At 40.7% G+C, this 22,334-nt stretch overlaps 1 protein-coding gene across 2 annotated transcripts in view; it reads right to left on the reverse strand.

The window, feature by feature from the left end:
• The window catches only part of GUF1 (GTP binding elongation factor GUF1), a 48,773-nt gene that overhangs the window by 11,713 nt on the left and 14,726 nt on the right, over positions 1–22,334 (reverse strand). For both annotated transcript variants that reach the window (XM_074951483.1, XM_074951482.1), the window contains exons 8-13: positions 21,948–22,151; positions 19,569–19,708; positions 11,286–11,409; positions 10,537–10,669; positions 5,335–5,478; positions 3,705–3,838 (exon numbers count right to left, since the gene is read on the reverse strand). In XM_074951483.1, the coding sequence (XP_074807584.1) occupies positions 3,705–3,838; positions 5,335–5,478; positions 10,537–10,669; positions 11,286–11,409; positions 19,569–19,708; positions 21,948–22,151 (879 nt within the window). The remainder of the gene's footprint in view (positions 1–3,704; positions 3,839–5,334; positions 5,479–10,536; positions 10,670–11,285; positions 11,410–19,568; positions 19,709–21,947; positions 22,152–22,334) is intronic.

The raw sequence follows: 22,334 nt of genomic DNA on the forward strand, positions 1-22,334 counted from the left end.
TAGGCACAGACATTCTACTGCCAGTATCACCTATTAGACTAGTATCTACACTATCCTTCCTCCTAATGTCCATTCTCCTACCCACGGCTGTATCCTTTCTTACTTCGTTTTCTTCCCTCTCAATGCTAAAATCTGCCGTGGAGATTACCTGGACATCTCCCAACCATCTCCCCCAAATTCCTAGTTTAAAGCTCTCTTAAATCAGTTGTGCCAGCCTCCATCCTAGAAGTCTATTTCCCTCCCTACTCAGGTGAAGTCCATCCCGAGAGAACAGTCCTCTGTCCATGAATGCTTCCCAGTGGCCATACATCCCGAAGCCCTCCTTATAGCACAACTGCATGAGCCATCTGTTGGTCATCAGAATCTTGTCAAACCTTTGTTGCCCTTCTCTAGGAACAGGCAGAATCCCACTGAAGATCACCTGAGCCTCAATTTCCTTAAGCGTCTTCCCCAGTCTGGGATAGTCTCCCTTGATACGTTCCAGCGAGAATCTAGCCGTATCATTTGTTCCCACATGAAGGACAATCAGTGGATTCTTTCCCGCTCCCATTAGGATCCTCTTCAGCCTCAGGTCCACGTCCTGTATCTTCACACCCAGCAGACAGCACACCCTTCTTTTCTCTGGACCAGCTCTGGTTACAGGCCTGTCTATTCTTCTCAGTAAGGAGTCCCCAATCATGTAGACCTGCCTTTTCCTGGTGATGGTGTGATTCTCTGGTCTATCCCCTGTTCCCTCTGGCTGCAAGTCCTCTCGATTCCTGTTGTCCCTTGCAATCCTCTGCAACCCATCCCGTATCCTTCTGGGGCTCATATTTGGTGTTATCTCCATTGACTCTTCCCCTCTTTCTGTAGGACTAGGTGCTCTTCTCTTCTTCCTTGCCCTCTCACCTTCAGTGACCACCTGCTGTGCCCCTTCATTTTCCAACTCTGCAAACCTGTTCCTGAGCTCTATTTCTACTTCACTAGCCCATCTTTTCCTCTGCCTGGTTCTTTTAGTCACATGCCTCCACTGTCCACTTTTCTCACCCAGTAGTCTCCCCTCAGAGGTCTTGGGTCCTGCTTCCATCTGCAAGTCTGAGCTTTTCCCTTCAGCCTCCTCATGTCTTTGCTCCATCATCCGCTCGAACCCCCTTCTAAACTCAACCAGAGTTTCCACCTGCATCTCCAATCCTCAGATCTTTTCCTCCATCAGCTCTATCAGGCGGCACTTCATGCAGACGAAACTCTTTTCAGGTACCCCCTCAGGATCATGTACATGCCACAGCTTCTACATCCAGGCATCTTCATTGTGTCTTCTGCTGCTTGGGTCACTACCACTGCTGCCTCTGCACCAGTCATAGCCTTCTCACCTAAGTCAAATACCTTCTCCTCCAACAGAACTCCCACTCAAACTCCCCTGTTTACAGCTCTGTTTGCTGGCTCCTGTGCTGCTGCAGCTGTCTATGCCGCTGCCTGACTCGCTGGCTACCTTTATAGGACCCCCTTCTCCTCCAATAGAATACCTTCTCCTCAGGACCTAGCATCCCCACTGGATTCTCCAGGAGCCACTCAGGGATACCAGATCCAAGAAACTTCTTTCCCACCAAGCCAACATGAGAGCACCAGTGTGAGGAGCTTCTTTGGACCAACCTTAAAGCCTCAGCCTTTGAAACTTCCCCTCCAAGTGGGGATACATTCTGATGTACATACATTTATACATTCTGATGTAATGAGAATCGTAAACCTCAAAACAAACTCCAAACTGTTTTTATATGCACTCCATTTGACTAACTGGTTGCTCTCCTCCTACTCCTGTCAGGTTCCAATGCTCAATTTGCTGCCAGATCTCCCTCTCTCTCACCCCCAGCCCCAGCCATCATGCTTCTCCCCATCTCTCTCACCTTCATTTCCACCTCCACCACACCCCTTTTTAATCACCTCCCTCCCTCCTCCGACTCTCCTTCCCCTTCATTTTTCTTTCTATCCACCCTCTCCCCTTCCCTGTTTTCTTTCTCCCTACCAGTTCAGCCACACAACACACAAAAAACCCCAACATCCAATCAAACCTATATTCATAAAACATATTTAAGGACAAAACCAAAAACCTCACTACAACATGCAGAACCACCAATCTTGCAATCCTGTCACTGTAAATCAAAGAGTTCTCTCTTGCTACCCATTGAATTATATGAACGTTGATTAAACTGCAATCTTTTTAGGCAGGGAACTGTTATTCTTATGCCAGTAAAATGTCTAACACAATTGTGGATATTAAAAAGTAAATCATGAGACCAGTATCAAAGCATAATGCATCTTACTACCAAATCTCCTGAGATCAGGTTTCAGTAATAAGAGGCACGTTTGTTGGCTTAAATCCCATCTATCTCACAACATATTCCTTTCACCTAAACTCCTAAAGGCTGCTGGTAAGTATATGCACATTTTTATAGCTACCAGATGTAAAGATTATTTTACCTAAAGGAACAAAATTTCATCTCAATATGCATAAAATTATTTGCTTAATTCTCAGAACAAAGTTGAGAATATCTCTCTTCATCTGGGCTTCAGACTTGTATTAATGAATTAACATTTTGAAAGGTTTCCTTCTCACATTGGAAAGAAGAACTAATGAATAAAAGTACATTGTCAAGGGTCCCTTTGACAAGTAGATAATGCTAGTTCTCACATTAGAGCACTGGACACTGCATAATGTACAGCTGGCAAGGGGATAGTTATATATCACAGTAAATTATGTTAGCCGATTTCTAAACTGACTGCCACTGATTTTCATAACATGACCTGATTTATTAGGCTGGGATTTTCAAACCCCTGCCTGCAGGTCTGAGTGTAACTTAATGAAGAACTGATAATAGGAAATTCCATTACCAATAACAATCACAATACCCAAAATGGGTGGAAGCTACTGTACTTACACCTTATACATGCTTTCTCTCTACAATGTGTGTCATTTAGCCATTGTTATTGCAGAACTGATATATAAGAAAAGGGAATGTCAGGAGTTTCTTCTTCTACAAGTCGGGTTTCTTCTGTTTTATTCCCAGTTCTGTCAGTGATGTACAGTATGGCCTTGCCTCAGTTTGCTCATCTGCAAAATGGGTTTAATATCTTCCTATTCCACAGGAACGTTCTACAGCTTTTATGAAAGAAGCTGCTGTAGTAGAGTTTTATTAATAACATTAGATTTTAATAGTTTTATTTTTAACATTGTTATACACTGCCCTTGCTAAGTATGCAAAATATTCATAGTGCGCCCACGCGCACACACACACACACACAATATTATAAATAGACATAAGTCAAGATCTCTTACATTTCACAAAATCTTATTTTGGTGAAACATTCAACATCTACTGGTAACCTTCTCCCCACCCCATTCACCCCCCCCCCCTTTTTTTTTAAGCTTTCTGGTAGCAGTCTGAGCAAAGATGTATTTGTTTTAGTCAAACATGAACATAACAGTAAGTTTATCCAATCTTTCACTGTTGTATCCCTTGTCCTTGCCATATCCCCACCATCTGTCATCCCCTTCTCTGTTATGTTTAATCTACATTGTAAACTCCTTGAGGAAATGCTATTACACATGGCTATGCTTCCCTGAATACGGTATTTAATGATAATAATGAGTTGAGCACTTACTTCTCATTTGTGTCTTTGAAAATCTCACTCAAAATTCTTAAACTGTATTTTAAGAAAAAAAAAATTACCTAGCATATCCAGAAGAGAGTGATTTCAAAGCATCATAAAAATCCACCACAATTTCATTCAGCGGGAAGATATATTTCAGCATAACCCTGTGCTCATCAATGTACACCATGTCCTTCTGAACAGCCCTGCGAGTCTAATAAATATGACACTTTAAAAGAATGAACTCTCCTCAGCAGAAAAATCTCACAACACACATACAGAACAAACAGGCAAATATGGGGCTATTATTACACAGAAAGGTTCTGGCAACAAGCCATCAGACAGTTTGAGCACTTTTTTTTTTTTTTAAGTAGTTTTGTTTAGATTCCCAGAATTCATGGAGAATTACAGCATCATAATTCAAGAAGTGGCCATTTTTGCACTAATGGTCTAGAGATCCATCCCATGCATATATTTCCTAATGCCTCTTGTCTCATCACTGAAAATCTTAAGAGCTTCTGCTGCTGCTCCCTAATGTCCTAATCTTGCAAGCAGTTCTTCGTGGGTGGGCTTTACATCTACAGGCAGCCCCAATAAAGTCAAGGTTGTTAGACACAGGAGACCAGCCATGATGGGGCGCTTGTAGGATCAGGGCCCAACTCCTTTCAATAGTCTTATTTTTACATATTTATTTATTTTACTATACAATGTCTTCATCCCATATATACTTTCGGCACTAATGTAACAGACATAGTAGTATACTGTCCTGAATTATGTATACTGTAATTTTGTATACTACAAAACATTTTGTGACAAAGTTTGTATATACAAAACCATATAAAATACTGCTTTTAGGAACAGTGTTTCATTTATTTTTAATGTACACATTTAAAAAAAAAATAGAGTAAAATATTGCAAATGCAACAGGGGAAGGTGTTTGGGTAAAGAACCAAGCTTTTAAAATGTGTATTGCAGATGTAATCAATGGAAACAATGTTAGTTTTCTACCAGAATGGGATTATTTGAATCATTGACTATAATTTCCATCATCCTGCTTTGTTCAACATATGTATATGGCAGAGTCAGGTAAAGCATATCATATTTGCAACACTTGTCAGAGAGACAAGAAACTGCAAAATTCCCTAAGTTAAGCAAGAGAAACTGCTGTTATTCAGGTCTGTGGATAGAAATTATATTTAATTAAATTACTCCTACATATGCTGTACCTAATACCGCCAGCATCTCCCATTGGTGATTCCCCTCCTTAGTGGTGAAACAAACTAGCAAAACCCCATCTCTTTAATTGGGAGCTGGATCAATTGTTTAAAAGACTCTCCAGGGTTGAGCTTGAGTAGCTATCTTTCACTGGATGATCTTGTATGCAGTGTCGTAGCCGTGTTGGTCACAGGACATTAGAGATGCAAAGTGGGCGAGGTAATATATTTTATTGGACCAACTTCTGATGGTGAGAGACACAAAGTTTCGAGCTACACAGAGCTCTTCTTCAGAAGTTGGTCCAATAAAAGATATTACCTTGCTAGATGACCTTATAATTCAGAAAAGTGATGTCATTCAGACCTGACAGTTTTAAATCTTGATATTACTGAGAGAGTACTATTACTAAACATTCCTATGGTACCCATCACTGTGGTATCTAGATACCACATGTGGTTTAAGAGTGCAATCACAAAACTAAAATTCTATACAAACCTGACAGAGAGTTACTATTTTTCCAATATATTCATCAGGTGTTATGATAGTCCCCAAAACGGTTGGTTCCAAATATTCTGATACTGAAGATTTATCAGGAAACTCAGCAGGGTTGATAACAGTAATCTCCTCTTTTCCGTGCTCCTACAAAAGGAAAGACATCAACTGAATCAAGAACTTGCTTCCACTAGAGTCCCTTTACAAGTACTTCTAGTGAACTTTATTCTCAGACCACTGATTAGAGGAAAGACATTTCTGGAAATTTATTTATGAAAATAAAAACACTTACATTATTATTTCTTGTTTCATAAGTTTTTGATGTTCATTAAGTATAAGGAAGCAGCAACATTAAAATGTAAAGATACCTTTGCAGCCTCAGGTATTAATGATTGTCTGGTACAGTAAGGCAGGTAACTATCTCCAATATCAAGTAGATTAAAACACACAATTTTACCTCTACCTTACTATTGTGCCAAATGTAGCGGACCAAAATAGAGTGTTTACTTTTAAAAACTAGGCATCATGACTGTGATCCCAATTCTGCAAGCATTTCTCACACAAAACTCCCAGAAGCAAGTCCTTTGTCAACAGAAAGTTAAATCAATGTTTATTTTGAATGAATAAAGCGTTGCTGCAGAGCATCTATAACCTCTCTTCAGAATGTTGTGGTGGCTTACAATAGACAAATGTATCTTTTTGTTACATGTAAGTCTTAATTCTGGTTAATTTAAAATACACTGAAAGTAAAGAAGGATCATCAGTGCTCAATTTTTCAATTTATTAAATTGAGTTAGTTTTAATTGTAAAAAAAATCTACAGGGGTGTTACAATGGATGAAGAATTGTCACATAAAACATATAGCCTCAAAGACTTTAAGGTCAGAAGGGACTATCATGATCATCTACTCTGACGTCCATATATATAAATGACTTTTTATACTGCGCTTACGAATATCACTAGCTCCCACCCTTTTTGTCAATGGCAGTATTTCTAGAAGACTTTTCCCATTTAAATTACATGAAAGGGGGGAAAGCTTCATAAAATTTCATGCTGTGAGATTATATAAATTATATTGCAATCATCAGGGGGTAGCCGTTTTAGTTTGTATCCACAAAAACAACAAGGAGCGCAGTGGCACCTTAAAGACTCACAGATTTATTTGGGCATAAGCTTTCGTAGATAAAAAACCACTTCTTCCATATATCTGAAGAAGTCTTTTCTTACCCATGAAAGCTTATGCCCAAATAAATCTGTTAGTCTTTAAGGTGCCACCGGACTCCTTGTTGTATATTGCAATTGTTTGGGGAAACACTTGTGAGAAATGTGATTATCTCAAATTCATGGCAAATATGATTTTAAAGCACTACCAGACCTCGCATTTCAGTCAAAGACATAAAAGTACTTGAATGGAATATTTTTAAATGTCAGCCATCTAAATTAGTATGTTTAAATACTGAACCGAAAAACAGATTTACCATCAATGAAGAAGGATAGGAATAAAACACAATGTAATTAAAATCTCCTAAATACCATACAGACTTGTCTACTGTCAATGGTTATCATAATATTAATATTAGATTAAAGGAATAGCTGAAATGTAAGAGCACTGTACCTCTGCAAAAGATGGTTTTAAAAGCCTCTCGTTTTCACTATGAAAATTCATGCACAGTCCAAATATAATGTGGAAAGATTATTATGAATACAAATGAAGAAGAATTTCACACAAAAACTACATTAAAAGATCATTAAGGCTGAAAGGTGACCAGTGAATAAAGCATTTGCTCAATATTTATTTTTTATCCTCATTGTTCAATATTCACTGCATAACATCCAATACCCACACTGGAAAAGGGCACTTTCATTATTCACTACATATTGACTAAATTCTGCAACAAGTAAGAGGCAGGAGTCTCAAACGCTGAGTTACAGATTAATGCTTTACACTATTTGACTGCTGGGATTCCAGACTTTTAGATGATATAAAGACTTGGCTCTGGTTTTAAACAATTTGAGACAGCAGCCATCAAAATCAGTTGAAAATTGAAGTTGCTGGGAAAAGGCAAGAAGATACTCAGAACATGTTATTTTAAAGTCGGATATCTTGACCTAGTAAGCTAAGAAATTATTGGTACATTTTCAAGCTGTCCAGCACTGTATAGCATTCATTTTTATAGCCCTAATGGTTTGCAAGACAATAGACCTGAAATCAGTCACTACTCCCATCACTCCAGGAGTGTTATCATTGGTCTTACAAGTTGTGGACTTCAGGCCAACATAACTTTTAATCCTTATGACCATCACTTTTCTGAAACAGTCACCTTTTAATCAAGGGGTTGTGTGCATCTAAAAGGATGCGCAGAACCACCTGCATTATGAGAAATTGCTTCATGGCATGACTGTATTTCTTCCTTCATCTTTGAACTCCAGTGAATGCCAATTTTAGTCACTTTCAGGAAAGTGAGAAGAGATGGAATCCCATTGCATGCTATGTTTGTGCTGAACTGTAACTGAAAGGCTACAGCTCAGAGAAAATGCAATTTCTATATTTTGCATAATTGTATTGCTAGAAACATTATCTGTGGAACCCATGATGAGGTGTGCTGAAAAGTAAATTCCTCCCATGGAACAGGTACTCACTAATTTTAAATTAAAATCAATGGGAAATTTATGAGCTCGAGTGGCACGCTGCAGAAGTCCTTCACTTTACATGAGACAGCACTAAACTCATGAACAACTGAAAAGTTTGCCATTTTATTCTTGACTGTATTCCAATTAAAATAATTCTGCTGTCTCTCCTGCCAAAACAAATATTATACAGATGCATCACAAGAGTCTTTTCATAGTTCAATTCAAATCTTGTTACAGCTTTTTGGGAGAGAAAAATGTGGGAAATATTGTCACTGAGAGAAATTGCTGTCTGTATATCAGTCTGTTAGCACTAAGATCCAAAGTTACTTAGAGACAGGATCTCCCACAGGCAGCACAATGTAGACTTAATTACATAAAAATAAAATAATGTTATTTTGAGTGCTGGACTTCATAAGCCTGAAGTTAGGAAGTGCCAGAATTAAAGCTGCCTGCCTGTGCAACATTAATTCTGCCCCCTTGTGCAGATGCATTATGATGTGGGTCTTGAGTTACATGACCACAAATTATGTTTTTCAAACAGAGGGTTAAATATGCAGTAGTCCCATTTTATAGACAGCTTAGCTGAGTAGATAGATTTGGAAAATTTTTATAGACAGTTTTCAAAGTAGCAGCCGCGTTAGTCTGTATTCGCAAAAGGAAAAGGAGTACTAGGTTAGTCTCTAAGGTGCCACTAGTACTCCTTTTCTTTTTATAGACAGTGTGACTGAATGGCCAGCCTGACACCAGGGTCCTTCCATATCAGAGACCTAGATTCTAACCCATTTGTGTAAACTCTCAATGGATAGGAGGCCTTGTTCAATAATAAGGGTTTTGAAGGGCACAAGTCAGTAGAACAAGCGAGACATGAGCTCATGTCTCTTTGGTTCCCACCAGCAATAGGTGCAGAATCTATATTATCAGTGTCCCCAGTAGTGTTCTATGTGTGGCACATGGCAGTGGGGGGAGGGACAGCTGAACTGAAGGGGAGAGAATCTTTTATCTGTCAGCAGCTCCACATGAATGCTTCTCCGTTGCAATACAAAATCTAACAGAAGAGCATGTCTCCAGGTGGAGAAGGTTTTTCCTCATCAATCAGGTTTGCATGCCCCCACAGACATAATTATGGAGTTATGACGCGGCACTAGGGTTGTCGATTAATCGGAGTTAACTCACACAGTAAACTCAAAAAATTAATTGTGATTAATCGCACTGTTAAACAATAGAATACCAATTGAAAATTTATTAAATATTGTTGGATGTTTTTCTACATTTTCAAATTCGTTCATCTCAATTACAACACAGAATACAAAGTGTAGTGCTCACAGTATTTATTATTACAAATATTTGTACTGTAAGAATGATAAACAAAAGAAATTGTATTTTTCAATTCACCTTATACAAGTACTGTAGTGCAATCTCTTTGTCGTGAAACTAACTTACAAATGTAGATTTTTTTTGTTACATAACTGCATTCAAAAACAAACAGTGTAAAACTTTAGAGCCTACAAGTCCACTCAGTCCTCCTTCATGCTCAGCCAATCACTAAGACAAACAAGTTTGTTTACATTTACAGGAGATAATGCTGCCCGCTTCTTATTTACAATGTCACCTGAAAGTGAGAAATGCGTTTGCATGGCACATTTGTAGCCAGCATTGCACAGTATTTATGTGCCAGATGTACTAAAGATTTGTATGTCCCTTCATGCTTCAACCACCATTCCAGAGGACCTGCGTCTATGCTGATGACAGGTTCTGCTCGATAACGATCCAAAACAGGTGACATGGTAAACAAGAAGCAGGCACCATTATCTCCTGCAAATGTAAACAAACTTGTTTGTCTTAGCAATTAGCTGAACATGAAGTAGGATTGAGTGGACTTCTAGGCTCTAAAATTTTACACGTAAATTCAACCTTCATGATAAAGAGATTGCACTACAGTACTTGTATTAGACGAATTGAAAAATACTATTTCTTTTGTTTTTTACAGTGCAAATATTTGTAATGAAAATAAATATAAAGTGACCACTATACACTTTGTATTCTGAGTTGTAACTGAAATCAGTATAGTTGAAAACATAGAAAACATCCAGAATATTTAAATAAATGGTATTCTATTATTAACAGCACAACTAATTGCTATTAATTTTTTTAATCGCTTGACAGCCCTACCAGGCACATATAGAACATGCAGGGTTTTTCACATCAAGACAAACGCAGGGCATAAATGGCAATTTTCAAGAGCTCGTACCTCAGCCAATTCTGTACATGTGCACAAGGAGCCAGCAAAAAGAGCCTCTTTTTTCCCAGAACTATCCCTGCCAAATTTCAATGCTGTGCTGCAAGCCACAGAGACACTAGAGTTCTTTTTTTTTTTTTTTGGGGGGGGGGGGGCGGGGGGGGAGACAACACCCACAGCCTGAGGAATTTTTCTAATGTATATTGCTAAGGAACCTAAACAAGGGAGAAGACGCTGCTGCTTCACCTATAAGATACTGATCTATAATTTATTTTACTAGCTTAGAAAAGGTTTTAGGCTGCTGTTCATTTCAAGCTCCTGTAACTAAATTAAAATACCTTTATCAGTTTTGCTGAGGAAAGAACAGCTTTATATGGAACAGTGGGTGCAGTCAAAATGACAGATGCATTGTATTCTTGCTCCAAGCGCTGATTAAAAACTTCCAAATGTAGAAGACCAAGAAACCCCAACCTAAAAAAAAAATACTTTGTTATTCAAAATGTGCACTCTATTCCTATGGTATTATTTTACATTATTAATACAGTGCTAGGAAACTAAATGATATGGCAATGTCAAGCACAGTAAAGGCAATCCTTAATCCTGACCAATGAAATCTGTGCCCTTTGATTCCAGGATAGAGCTGAGCAAATAATTGTGGGTTTTTTTGTTTGGCCAGCAAACGGGGGCACTCACCTGGGTGGTAGGTAAGGTAGGTCAGAGATGTGGATTCAAATCTCCATTCAGCCCAATTGTGTTATATCCCTTAGCCCAGTGGTTAGTGAGACAGACATACACAGACACAAACGCACCCACCCCAAAAACTGAACTTTTTGGCAAATTAACTATTAATCTGAGAAATTTCTCCCAGCTCTACTCCAGGGCTTCTCTTGAAGGAAGACTGCCAATCAAGACAAATTGTGTGCTGTACACGAAAATGGACTAGAAATAAGGTCAAGCACTCACTTTAGGCCTAATATGAATTAGAATTAAAATCCCCAGAAGTAAAAGACCTATACCATCAACAAGCCCCCCATATATTATAAGACACTTCCTAAAATTAAAGTGTAGTAATTGTAGTAAGTCTCACCTCCATCCAGCTCCTAAGGCAAGGCTGCTATCCCGATGAATAGTTACACTGGAATCATTTAGTGTCAGTTTTTCTATAGCACTTTTCAGGTTGTTATACTCTGACTGGTCTACCGGGTACATTCCTGTAGAAACACATTACACTGTACACCATTCAATCAAACTTGACATGATAAAGAACCTGATTTTGCTGAACCAGTTTATCCTTTCGAGCCATTTAGCTACATCTTGACAGAGTTTATCTTTAATTTACACCCCTAAGTATATGTAATGTAATGAATAGGGAAATGTGAATTAGAAATACCTTTCTTCCATTCCAATTCACCTGTCCTATAGAAATATGCATCTCATATGAAAGAGTTCAAAAGAACTGAATGTCCAGAAATGGTCACATTCTTAGAAATTCACCAGGACGAGGTGAATACATTTCAATTGCAACTTTAAAGTTTTAGGATTACTTCAGATATAACAGTGGTTCTCAAACTTTTGTACGGGTGACCCATTTGACATAGCAAGCCTCTGAGTGTGACCCCCCCCCCCCCCTTATAAATTAAAAAAACATATTTTAATATATTTAACACCTTTATAAATGCTGGAGGAAAGCAGGGTTTGGGGTGGAGGCTGACAGCTTGCAACTCCCTAAGGGGTCCCGACCCCCAGTTTGAGAACCCCTGAGATAGAAAGATCATGAAAAATAGTTACAATTCAAACCCGACAAATAAGATTGCTCTATGAGAAACTGAATGGCTCTGAAAGATACATCCACACATTTTTGGCCTATTGTAAGGGATTAATATTCAGATGCCTCCCAAGCAATAAAACAACATCTGTAGTTTTATATAACTCCTGCTGTAACCTGCCCTGCACATATAAATTTACACCACACAAACAGAATTAATGCCTTTCGATAAGATGCTCCTTCCAAATACATGTGCAGCACAAAAAGCAAGAAAGTAATGTGCCACATCAAATCATAAGAAGTGAAAAAATTTAAATAGTTAAACTGTCGGGGTGACAAATGGTTCACATAATTAGTGCTAGTTACAGGCTCTGTTGTGCTTCTATGGCACAGCCATGTTTTGCGAACAGTGTAGATTGCTCCTCTCCAAGAAGCTCCCCTCCTGGACACAGATTACCTCCTGGAGTTCTCAATGTAGGGGGTATCTTAGCACTGCTGTCTTCCTCAAATGGTATTAGTGGTGCTGGTACAGGTCTGAGGGACAGTGCAGAGGAGTGAAAACAACATGGCCCGCCCTCTCTGGTGCACACTGCCGGGCCAAACATGGTGGAAGTACCACTCTACTACTTCTCCATTTACCTGCACATGCCCATGTAAGGCCTAGGCACAATCTGGGCCATAAGTGTTTACTGTGGTTTCCAATAAAAGTCAGATTTAAAAGCCAGTTACTAACAAACACTGGAGCAGTGAACAGCTAACAGCAGAGTTTGGGGAATGAGATACCCCCACACATACTTCCCTTTCTCCCCCCTCCCACCGCCAGGAATAGTGCATAGGAAGAGAAAACAATGATGGCTACTGAGGCTCCTACGGAGGATAGGATAGGAAAGAAGATGGTTAGATGCAGAAGCTGGGGGGACGTACATCATCCTTGAGGGAGTATCTGGTGGGAGCTACTTATGTATGAAACGTCACTTGACAGAGCTCATGGCAGAGAAGATCCAAGGATTAGAGATGAAGCTGGAGATGATGCAATTTAGAAGGGGATTTGAAGGTATAATGCAGAAGAGGACAGAGAAGGTGGTACAGCAACTAAAGATCTGTGGACACCTGCCAAACAAAAGGAGCTAAAGGGAGGACTGCCAGATCCATGGGAAAATGTAACCATAAGGACAAAGCAGAGGAAGAGACCACCTAGTGTGAAATTGAGTTAAGTAACAGTTTTGCTGCACTGGAGAATGAAAAGAAAAAACAGGCAGAAGATGGGGTGGCAAGAAAGAAAAGAAGGGAAACCAGTTCCTGCAGAAAAAAGAGGAAGAGATGATGGACCCGAGCCTAAGGAAAATGGAGGATAACATGCAAGTATTCACACTAATACAAGGAACAGACAGGTCTATGTGATCAGGTCTATGTGACCTATACTCAGAAGAATTGACAGGCCTATAACCAGAACAGATCCAGAGAACAGAAGAGTGTGCTATGTCCCAGGCGCCAAGATGTGGACATGGAGCTGAAGAGGATCCTGAGAGGAGTGGGCAAAAATCCACAAGTTGTACTGCAAGTCAAGATGAAGAACACTGCTAGATTCCCACTGAAATAGATCAAGGATGACTATGCTCAGCTCAGTAAGATGCTAAAAGAAGAGGAAGCTCGGGTGATTTTCAGTGGAATACTTCTGGTCCCTAGAAAAGGAGGGAGAATGCATGACAAGACAATTAAGATCAACAAATAGCTCAAGGATTGGTGCGACAAGGATTTGGGATGATCAACTATTGGGAGGCATTTAGGGAAACAAGACTCTTCTCAACTAATGGACTCCACTTGAGTACCTGGGGTATTAATCTTCTGGGATTAAGGCTGGCATGACTGATAAGAATGGCTTTAAATAAGATGGGGGAATAAGGTTGGGAGAGATTTGAAAATATCTCTATGCCTGGCATCAATACATAGAAGCAGGAAAATCAGTTAAATGAAGACACAGTAAGGGATAATGGAACACCACAAGCTAGAAAACTAGGTGAGGTCCCAGGGAAACAACTGAAATGCTTATTCAAGAATGCAAGGAGTTTGGGCAATAAAATGGAGTAAGTGGAACTACTGTTGCAGGAGGTCAAACCAGAAATTATAGGGATTACGGACACATGGTGGAATAGCACTCATGACTGGAATACAGGCATTGAAGAGTATGTGCGGTTAAGAAGAGAGAAATAAAAGGTAAACATGGTTGGAACTGTACATCAATGAAGCAGTAAACTGTAAAGCAGTTGTTCTCAAACTTTCTTTTTTGCGGACCACTTGAAAATTGCTGAGGGTCTCGGCAGACCACTTAATGATCTTTCCAAATGTTGTTTGTACTGTTAGCTAACTATTGTAAAGCGCTTTAAATAATAAAAAAAAACAAAACTTTTTTTATTCTTCAAATAGAAGCACACAATTCATATTTTAATATTAGTGGTTTTATCTTTCTAATGCAATGGATGGGCCCACTCTCCCCCGCCACGGCAGCCCCCGAGCTGGGAAGAAGGGAGGGGTGTCTCTCCCTCTCCCCCCCACTGTGGCAGCCTCCAAGCTGAGGCTGGCAAGGAGGGCCGTCTTTCCCTGGCAGCCGCAGCCTTAGAGCTGGGGAAAGTCGCCTCTTTCTCTGGCCGCTGCAGCCCTGCACATCCCGAATTCCCCCTACCCAATCTTATCACCACACTTCCCCCTCCCACCTATTCCCTATTGCCCACAAGGCCACCACCTCACCTTACATGTGCGTCTTCTCCAGGGGCCAGGCACCTAATTAGTGGAGCCATACCTGCACGGCTTCAATAATTAGGTGGGTGGCCCTTCATTCTCTTATGTGCGGGCGCCCAGGCACGCATCTTAGAAGGAACTATCCGCGGACCAGCGGAATGGAGCTTGCTGACCACTGGTGGTCCACACATCACAGTTTGAGAACCTCTGCTGTAAAGAAATACAAGTGATAGTATGCAAAAAAACAGAATTTATTTGGGTCACAATCACTTTGAGGAAGGATTGTAAAAGAGGTGTTGTTGGGATAATGTTATGGGTCTATTACAGTCTTTTCTCCCCCCCAAGGAGATTTGGATATGGATAGCAATCTCTTTAATATCAGCAATAAATACTTTTGGAAATTGTATCATACTGGGAGACTAACGGCCCTGATAAAGATTGGAGCATAAATGCTACTAATGCTCTTAGGGCCCAGTTATTCCTGAATGTGACAGATTACAATTTTCTTCATCAAACTGTCACTGGACCAACAAGAGGTGATGCAATTTTAGACTTAGTTTTAGTAAGTAGAAGAGCTGGTTATAGGAACTAGCTTTGGATCAAGTGATCACAAATTGATACATTAAATAGAAGGATAATCAAAACCAGGTTGTCAACTACAGATTTTGATTTCAAAAGGGCAGATTTTAACTAATTACCTTAATTTCCCAAAGAAGTCAACTGGACTGAAGAGCTCAATGACTTAAATGTGGAGGAGTCTTGGAATTTCTTCAAATGAACTATACAAAAAACTATCTGAGAAATCTGCATCCCAAGGAAGGGGAAAAAACTTGAACGGAAAGGCTCCAGGTGCAGCTAGATTAATAACCACCTCAAAAAGGTTAAGAGTAAGCGGAGGCCTATAAGGAATGGGGAAAGGGATTACCAGCAAAGAAAGTTACATCATGGTGGTTAGAAAACGCAGGAATAAAGTGAGAATTTCTAAAAGTCAAGCTGAATTAGCTCTTGCCAAAGAAATTAAAAGAAGAGGTTTTTTAGTTATATAAATAAAAAAGCAAAAAGGAAGGATGATGTTCGCAGCTATACAGTGTGGCTAGGAAGGAGACTAAAGATAATCTAGGTATGGCCCAAAAACTAAATGAATACATTGCCTCGGTTTTCAATGATTAGGATAATATGGAACATGGTCACAAAGGCACAATGGCTGATGGAAATGAATGTCTAAGAAATGTAAATTACCACAACTGAGGTGGAAGAAAAACTTAAAGAGTTTGATGCATTCAAGTTGGGAGGAAGGGGGTGGGGGACCAGATAACTTCCATCCCAGAATATTGAAAGAACTGGCACATGAGATTGCGAGTCCAGTAGCAAGGATTTAAGGAAATAAATCTATTAACGAAGGGGTAGAACCATATGACTGGAGAATAGCTAACGTACTTATTTTTAAGAAAGGGGGAAAAAAGTGATCCAGGCAATTACAAATCTGCTAGACTGACCTCAGTAGTATTCAAGGTTTTAGAACAAATTGTGAAGGAAAGAATAATTAAATTCATACAAGTAAATGGTAAAGCGTTTACCAATGGTAGATCATGCTGAACTAACCTAATTTCATCTTTTGAGAAAATAACTTTTACTGCACTTTGCTTATCTAAAAGATTGAATAGGTGAAAAGGTGAATTATTGGACTAGAGAGAGGATACTAGTGGAGTTCCTCAAGGATCAGTCTAGGGACCAATCTTATTCAATATTTTTATTAATAATCCTGGCACAAAAAGTAGGTGTGCGCTCTTGAAATTTGCTGTTGATACAAAGTTTGGAGGCATCATCATACAGAGGAGGATCAGATTAGTACATAAGATTATCTGAATGACGTTGAAGACTGGAGTGACAGAAATGGGATGAAATTAAATAGTACAAAATGCAAGGTCATGCACTTGGGGTCTAATAATCAGAATTTCTGCTACAAGCTGGTGGCTCATCAGTTGGAAATGAAAGAGAAGGAGAGACCCCTGGGTGCATAGGTCAATCAGAGGATGAGCAACCAACGTGATGCATCTGTGAAAAAGGTAAATGCAATCCTAGGACATATTAGGGGAGACGTTTCCAGTGGACATAGAGAAGTATTAATGACATTGTACAAGGCATTGGTCAGACCTCATCTGGAATACTGTGTACAAGTCTGGTCACTCATGCTCAAGAAAGATTAATTCAAACTGGAACAGGTGTAGACAAGAGCTAATTGGATGAATAGAGAAATGGAAGGCCTATTTTATGAGATGAGATTAAAAGAGCTTGGCTTGTTTCAGTCTCGCAAAAAGAAGGGTGAGAGTGTATATGATTGTTCTCTATAAATACATCAAGGGGGTAAGTACCACGGACAGTGAAGAGCTATTTAAGCTAAAGGACAATGTTGGCACAAGAACAAATGATATAAAATGGCCACGAACAAATTCAGGCTGGAAATTAGAAGGTTTCTAACCATCAGAAGGGTGAGATTCTGGAACAGCCTCCCAGTAGTAGCTGTGGGGGCAAACACTTTAGTTTTGAGAGAGCGGGACACATTTATGAGTGCAATTGCATGACAGGTTTGCCTGTGATGGTGGGGGACAGAGAACAGCAGCCCTGGGGCTCACTTCCAGTTTATGTTCCGAAAGCTCACGCTTCAGGATTCAGCTGGCCACTTGCAGGGATCAGGAAGTGATCTCCCCGCGTCCCATGTGCCCATATATTCTGGGAGGCCTTTTTTTATCTTCTTCCTCTGAAGCATCAGGGATGGCCACAGCCGGAGACAGGACACTTGGCAGGGTGGGCCAGGGCTCTGAGGTGTCACCAAGCACTCTCTCTCTCACGTGCTTGGCTGGCTGGTTCTTGCTCTAACTGATCACCATAAGTGGGTTGGGAAGGAATCCCCCTCCCCAGGTCAGATTGGCAGCGACCTTGGGGGTTTTTTTGCCTTCCTCAGAAGCATGTGGGTGCAGGTCACTTACCAGGATTATTTCGGTATATCTCATTTAATCGTTTCCTGGCCACTGCTGGGGCCTCACTCACTGATGCACCTCGGTCTGCCCTATTCGCTTGCCTCTGGCACCTAATAGTCTAGTTTCCTGTGGGTCTCATTTATTTTGGTCTCATTTCCATTGTTGGATTTAGTGTGTGGGTCCTGGGTGACGATGGTGGTGGTGGCGGAGGTCTATCATATGCAGATGATCAGACTAGATCAGCAGTTCTCAAACTGTGGGTCGGGACCCCAAATGGGGTTGCCAGTGCTGGCTTAGACTTGCTGGGTTCCAGGGCTGAAGCCTGAGCCCCACTGCCCAGGGCCGAAACCAAAGCCAGAGAGCTTCAGCCCTATGTGGCGTGGCTCAGGTTGGAAGTCCCCTGCCTGGGGCTGAAGCCCTTGAGCTTCAGCTTTGGCTCCCCTGCCCAGAGTGGTGAGGCTCAGGCTTTAACCCCCCCAACCCGGGGCAGTGGGGCTTGGGCAGGCTCAGGCTTCGGTCCCCACTCCTGGGGTCGTGAAGTAATTTTTGTTGTCAGAAGGGGGTCGCAGTGCTATGAAGTCTGAGAACTGCTGGACTAGATGATCTTGTGATCCCTTTTGGCATTAAACTCTATGATTCTATATATTATTCCATTAAAAAATGTTAGAAGGACATTATTAAGGTTTCAACGTTAAACCCTCAAAAGTTTAAGACATGCCAGAATTAACTGTTCCTGCTCCATTCCTTTGTGTTTCAGATGGGTAAACCACTCCTTCCCCTCAAACATAGTTAAAGATGCAAATGGTCAAGCAGCAGCCTAGCAAAAGCCTAAGGGCCCGTGATGAGAATAGAAGACATGCATCTGAGGAAGTAAATGAACTTTTCCCATTCTCTCAACACAGGTTCAGAGGTAATTAATGTGGCTCTTTTCTTCTGCTGCTTTTCCTTACAATTATTTCCTCATCTTCTGTAGACAGAAATATTGCCTCCTGTAAACTTACGAGAGCAGGCAGTGACAGAAAGTCAATGTCACTACTCACATGCTTAAAGTTAAGCACATACTTAAATGTTTTGCAGGATCATTTTGACAACCAGTTTTGGTCACGCATCATCTTTTTTAAAAAAAAAGTGTGAAACAAGAGCTGCTAATAATAAAATAAGGCTTTTCCCATGGAAAATGCTTCACAATAGACAGTAGAAATTGCTTATCAGGAGGAACAAGTCCAAATTAGTGACACGATTCGTGAAGATGTACAAGTTTATTTTCAGCCATGAAAGGCCTATGTGAGCTAAGATGATCCTCCCGTAGTGAAAATAAGTGTTAGCATCTTATTTAAAAGCCATTGGCAAGCTTTCTTAGTCTTGTCTATCCAAGTCAAAGACAGCAAAATTTTACAAGGTTATATAAGCATCACATACCACTCTAGAACGGGGTGGCCAACCTGTGGCTCTGGAGCCACATGTGGCTCTTCAGAAGTTAATATGCGGCTCCTTGTACAGGCACCGACTCCTGGACTGGAGCTACAGGCGCCAACTTTCCAATGTGCCAGGGGGTGCTCACTGCTCAACCCCTGGCTCTGCCAGAGGCCCTGCCCCCACTCCACCCCTTCCTGCCCCCTCCCCTTCCCCCCCAGAGCTTCCTGCACACCGCGAAACAGCTCAGCAGGAGGTATATTACTGTGGCTCTTTGGCAATGTACATTGGTAAATTCTGGCTCCTTCTCAGGCTCAGGTTGGCCACCCCTGCTCTAGAGTAACACTCTGCTAGTGTGCTGTCTTCACATCCCCTTAATGTGGATGCATGTTCATAAATTTCCGTTGCCTGAGTAGCTCTCCTACTCCTGTAGGAAACATAAAACTGCTTCCAGTTTCTGAATTGGTATACTCCTCACCTGCAAAGACCATTGGTTTCGCTGATTTAAAGCCTGGCAAAGGCTCCACTGGCTGCTTATGTAAATACAGCGTGTCTCCTATTTGGGCTTCCGTAACCTCTTTCATCCCAGCAATCAGATAGCCCACCTGTCCAGCATATCTAAATAAAATTGGCATTATGTGGAAATATTTATTGTATTTAACAATATTTCAAGTTTTTCCCTCTGCAGTTAGCCCCCTCAGGTATACGAGCACATGTTCTCCCCAAAGTGCATATACTCAACCCCGAATAGTTCCTCCCTTGCTTACATATCCCTAGAGACTCTCTTTACAAATGGATCTAGGACCTAGTTACTACTAGAGGTTAAACGTCTTTGTGAGGCTGAGATTTTGGATTTCCAGCCCTACCCGGTTTCCTGTTTGAAGGCAGGGGCTGGGAGGTACTTTTCTGACATGTAGGACACAGAAATAAGCAATACCCACACACTACCAAAGCCAGTTTCAGATACTAGGAAAGGACTGCTTGGGCAAGGAGCAATGTCACCCCTCTGTTTGCCCTCAAACCCCAGTATCTACCTGGGTTGTGGAAGCAGGTGGATCACCATCGTATGCTGCTGGTGGTATGGGAATCCAAGGGAGATGGTTAAATGTAGAGTTGTGCAGTTAGCAAAGCAGGCAGTTCAGCCTTCCCCAGCGTCACTGAAAACCTCTGAGAAGGGCCTTTAATCAGCATTCATCTGCAAATGGTGTCAGAAATTACCTCCACTCTTTGACTATGGCAACGTGCTTTCCCTCACGCTGCCGGGGAGATGAACTTGTTTCCAACAGCAGTTGCATCTGGAGACAAACTAAAGGCCTTCCCTGTTTGGGTAGATGAACAGCTTCCTGCCTCACTTGCTTTGACCATCAATCACACACCCCTCTCCATGCTGTTCTGCATTGCACTTATGCACAGAACTTCAATGGGTGTCCCTTCAGCAATTATAAGATGATGCCCCCAACTTCCACTCTTACCCAAGACAGCTTCTATGGGTGAACTGGAGGCTCAGACTACATGTTCAGCATGCTATTCAAGCACTGCTCTGATGGCTTCTGTGCCCCAGATATCAGATCAGTGCCCCCCGGAAATTTAGGTGGAAAAGGACTAGAAAATTAAAAAAAAAAAAAAAACCCTGAAAAACCCAGTGCACAATTTACTTTTGCTCCATAACAAGTGTGAGCACCAGAGTTATGAGTGCTTTCACAATTAAAATACCATCAGCAGTTAGGCTGCCCATTTAGCTCTAGACACCCTTTAAAAAGAAATCATGTTTCCCTACCTTAAATAAATAAAACCTCTACCTATTTTTACACCTAAAATGCCCATTCCCCTTCACCTCTCTTCCCCTAGTAGATAGTCTCCAACTCCAAGTAAATGCCAATGATTGTTAAAGAAGCAGGCAGGAGGCTCCCAGACCAACTGGCCGTTATTCTCTTCTCATTATTTTATCTCAAGGGGTTGTGATTCACCATACATAGGAGTGGTTATGCAGTCTGAAAACCTTTTAAAATCATAAATATAGTTTTAAAATACAAATCAGACTTCAGGATGTTTAGAGGGTGGCTCATTTCATTTTGTTCTGCCACTTTTATTATATTAATGTGATATCACACTGCCAAACGTGTTGGTTTGATGGCAATGCATTGTGTAGTCAAATGGGAGGGATTGTGTGTCCTTGAAAGTAAAGCTTTTATCATCCATTACACACTAAAAACGTGTAAATTGATTGATCATTAAAGGTGCCGGATGGATAACTCAGGAGGCTGAAGGTGTTTTTCCAAAAGTGCCTAAGTGACTTATGATCATAATTCCCATTGAAAGACAACAATATTTTTCACTCCTAAGTCACTTAGGCAGTTTTAAATCATCTTTTAGTTGAAGAACTGGTATACAATGAGCAACAGCTATGCAGTAAGCTCCTAACCTAAACTTGTGCCTAAGTCATACTGGTAGGGAGACCAGCTCTATAGATGAAAGGGTAGTTCTGTCACCAAACCCATTCAGTCCTTGATTTCTCTGTTCACACTGCAAAGAAGGGTCCCAACAGTGAAGTTGGTGGTTTGCATTTATGTGTTGTGAACACTTGCTTACTAGAACTGGACTGAGAATAGCAACTCAAGCCATGAAGCTCCTAGACAGAGAATTTCAGAGTGGGATTTTCAAAATGCTCAGCCTTGGCCTAATTTTAAATGGAACAGTGAGAAACAATGCTGAGTGCTTTCAAAAATCCTCCCCAATCCCGCCTCAACTGCTGTCCAAGGCTAAAACTGAACAGATGATCTAGAGATTCAAGACATTATATCTTATTATTCCAATACTCCTTTATGATTTTTTTTCCCCCAAAGAACTTCTTACTTACAATTTATGAGTTGGCTGTTCATTTGGGGTCAGAATTCCTACTTCATTAACTTCATAGGTCTTCCTTGTGTGAGCAGACACAATCTTATGTCCTTTCTGAACCTCTCCACCAAAGAGCGCAATGTTAGCTATGACACCCCTGTAGTGGTCGAAGGTGGAGTCGAACACCAAGGCTTTCAATGGGTCACTAATGTTAACACTGGGTCTATTAAGAAAAATGTACAAAATACATTTAATATGTATTAAATAAGAGCATGAACTGTACACTATTTTTCATTGAAAGTCAAATGTAAATTCATCTATTTCAAAACATTCAAACAAAATGTTCATACAAAAATAGATGCTAGTCTAAGTGCAGCAAACAAAAATCTTGAAGCTGTGTGAAACA

This window comes from Natator depressus, chromosome 4 (assembly GCF_965152275.1).
Source record: "Natator depressus isolate rNatDep1 chromosome 4, rNatDep2.hap1, whole genome shotgun sequence".
Taxonomy (NCBI): domain Eukaryota; kingdom Metazoa; phylum Chordata; order Testudines; family Cheloniidae; genus Natator; species Natator depressus.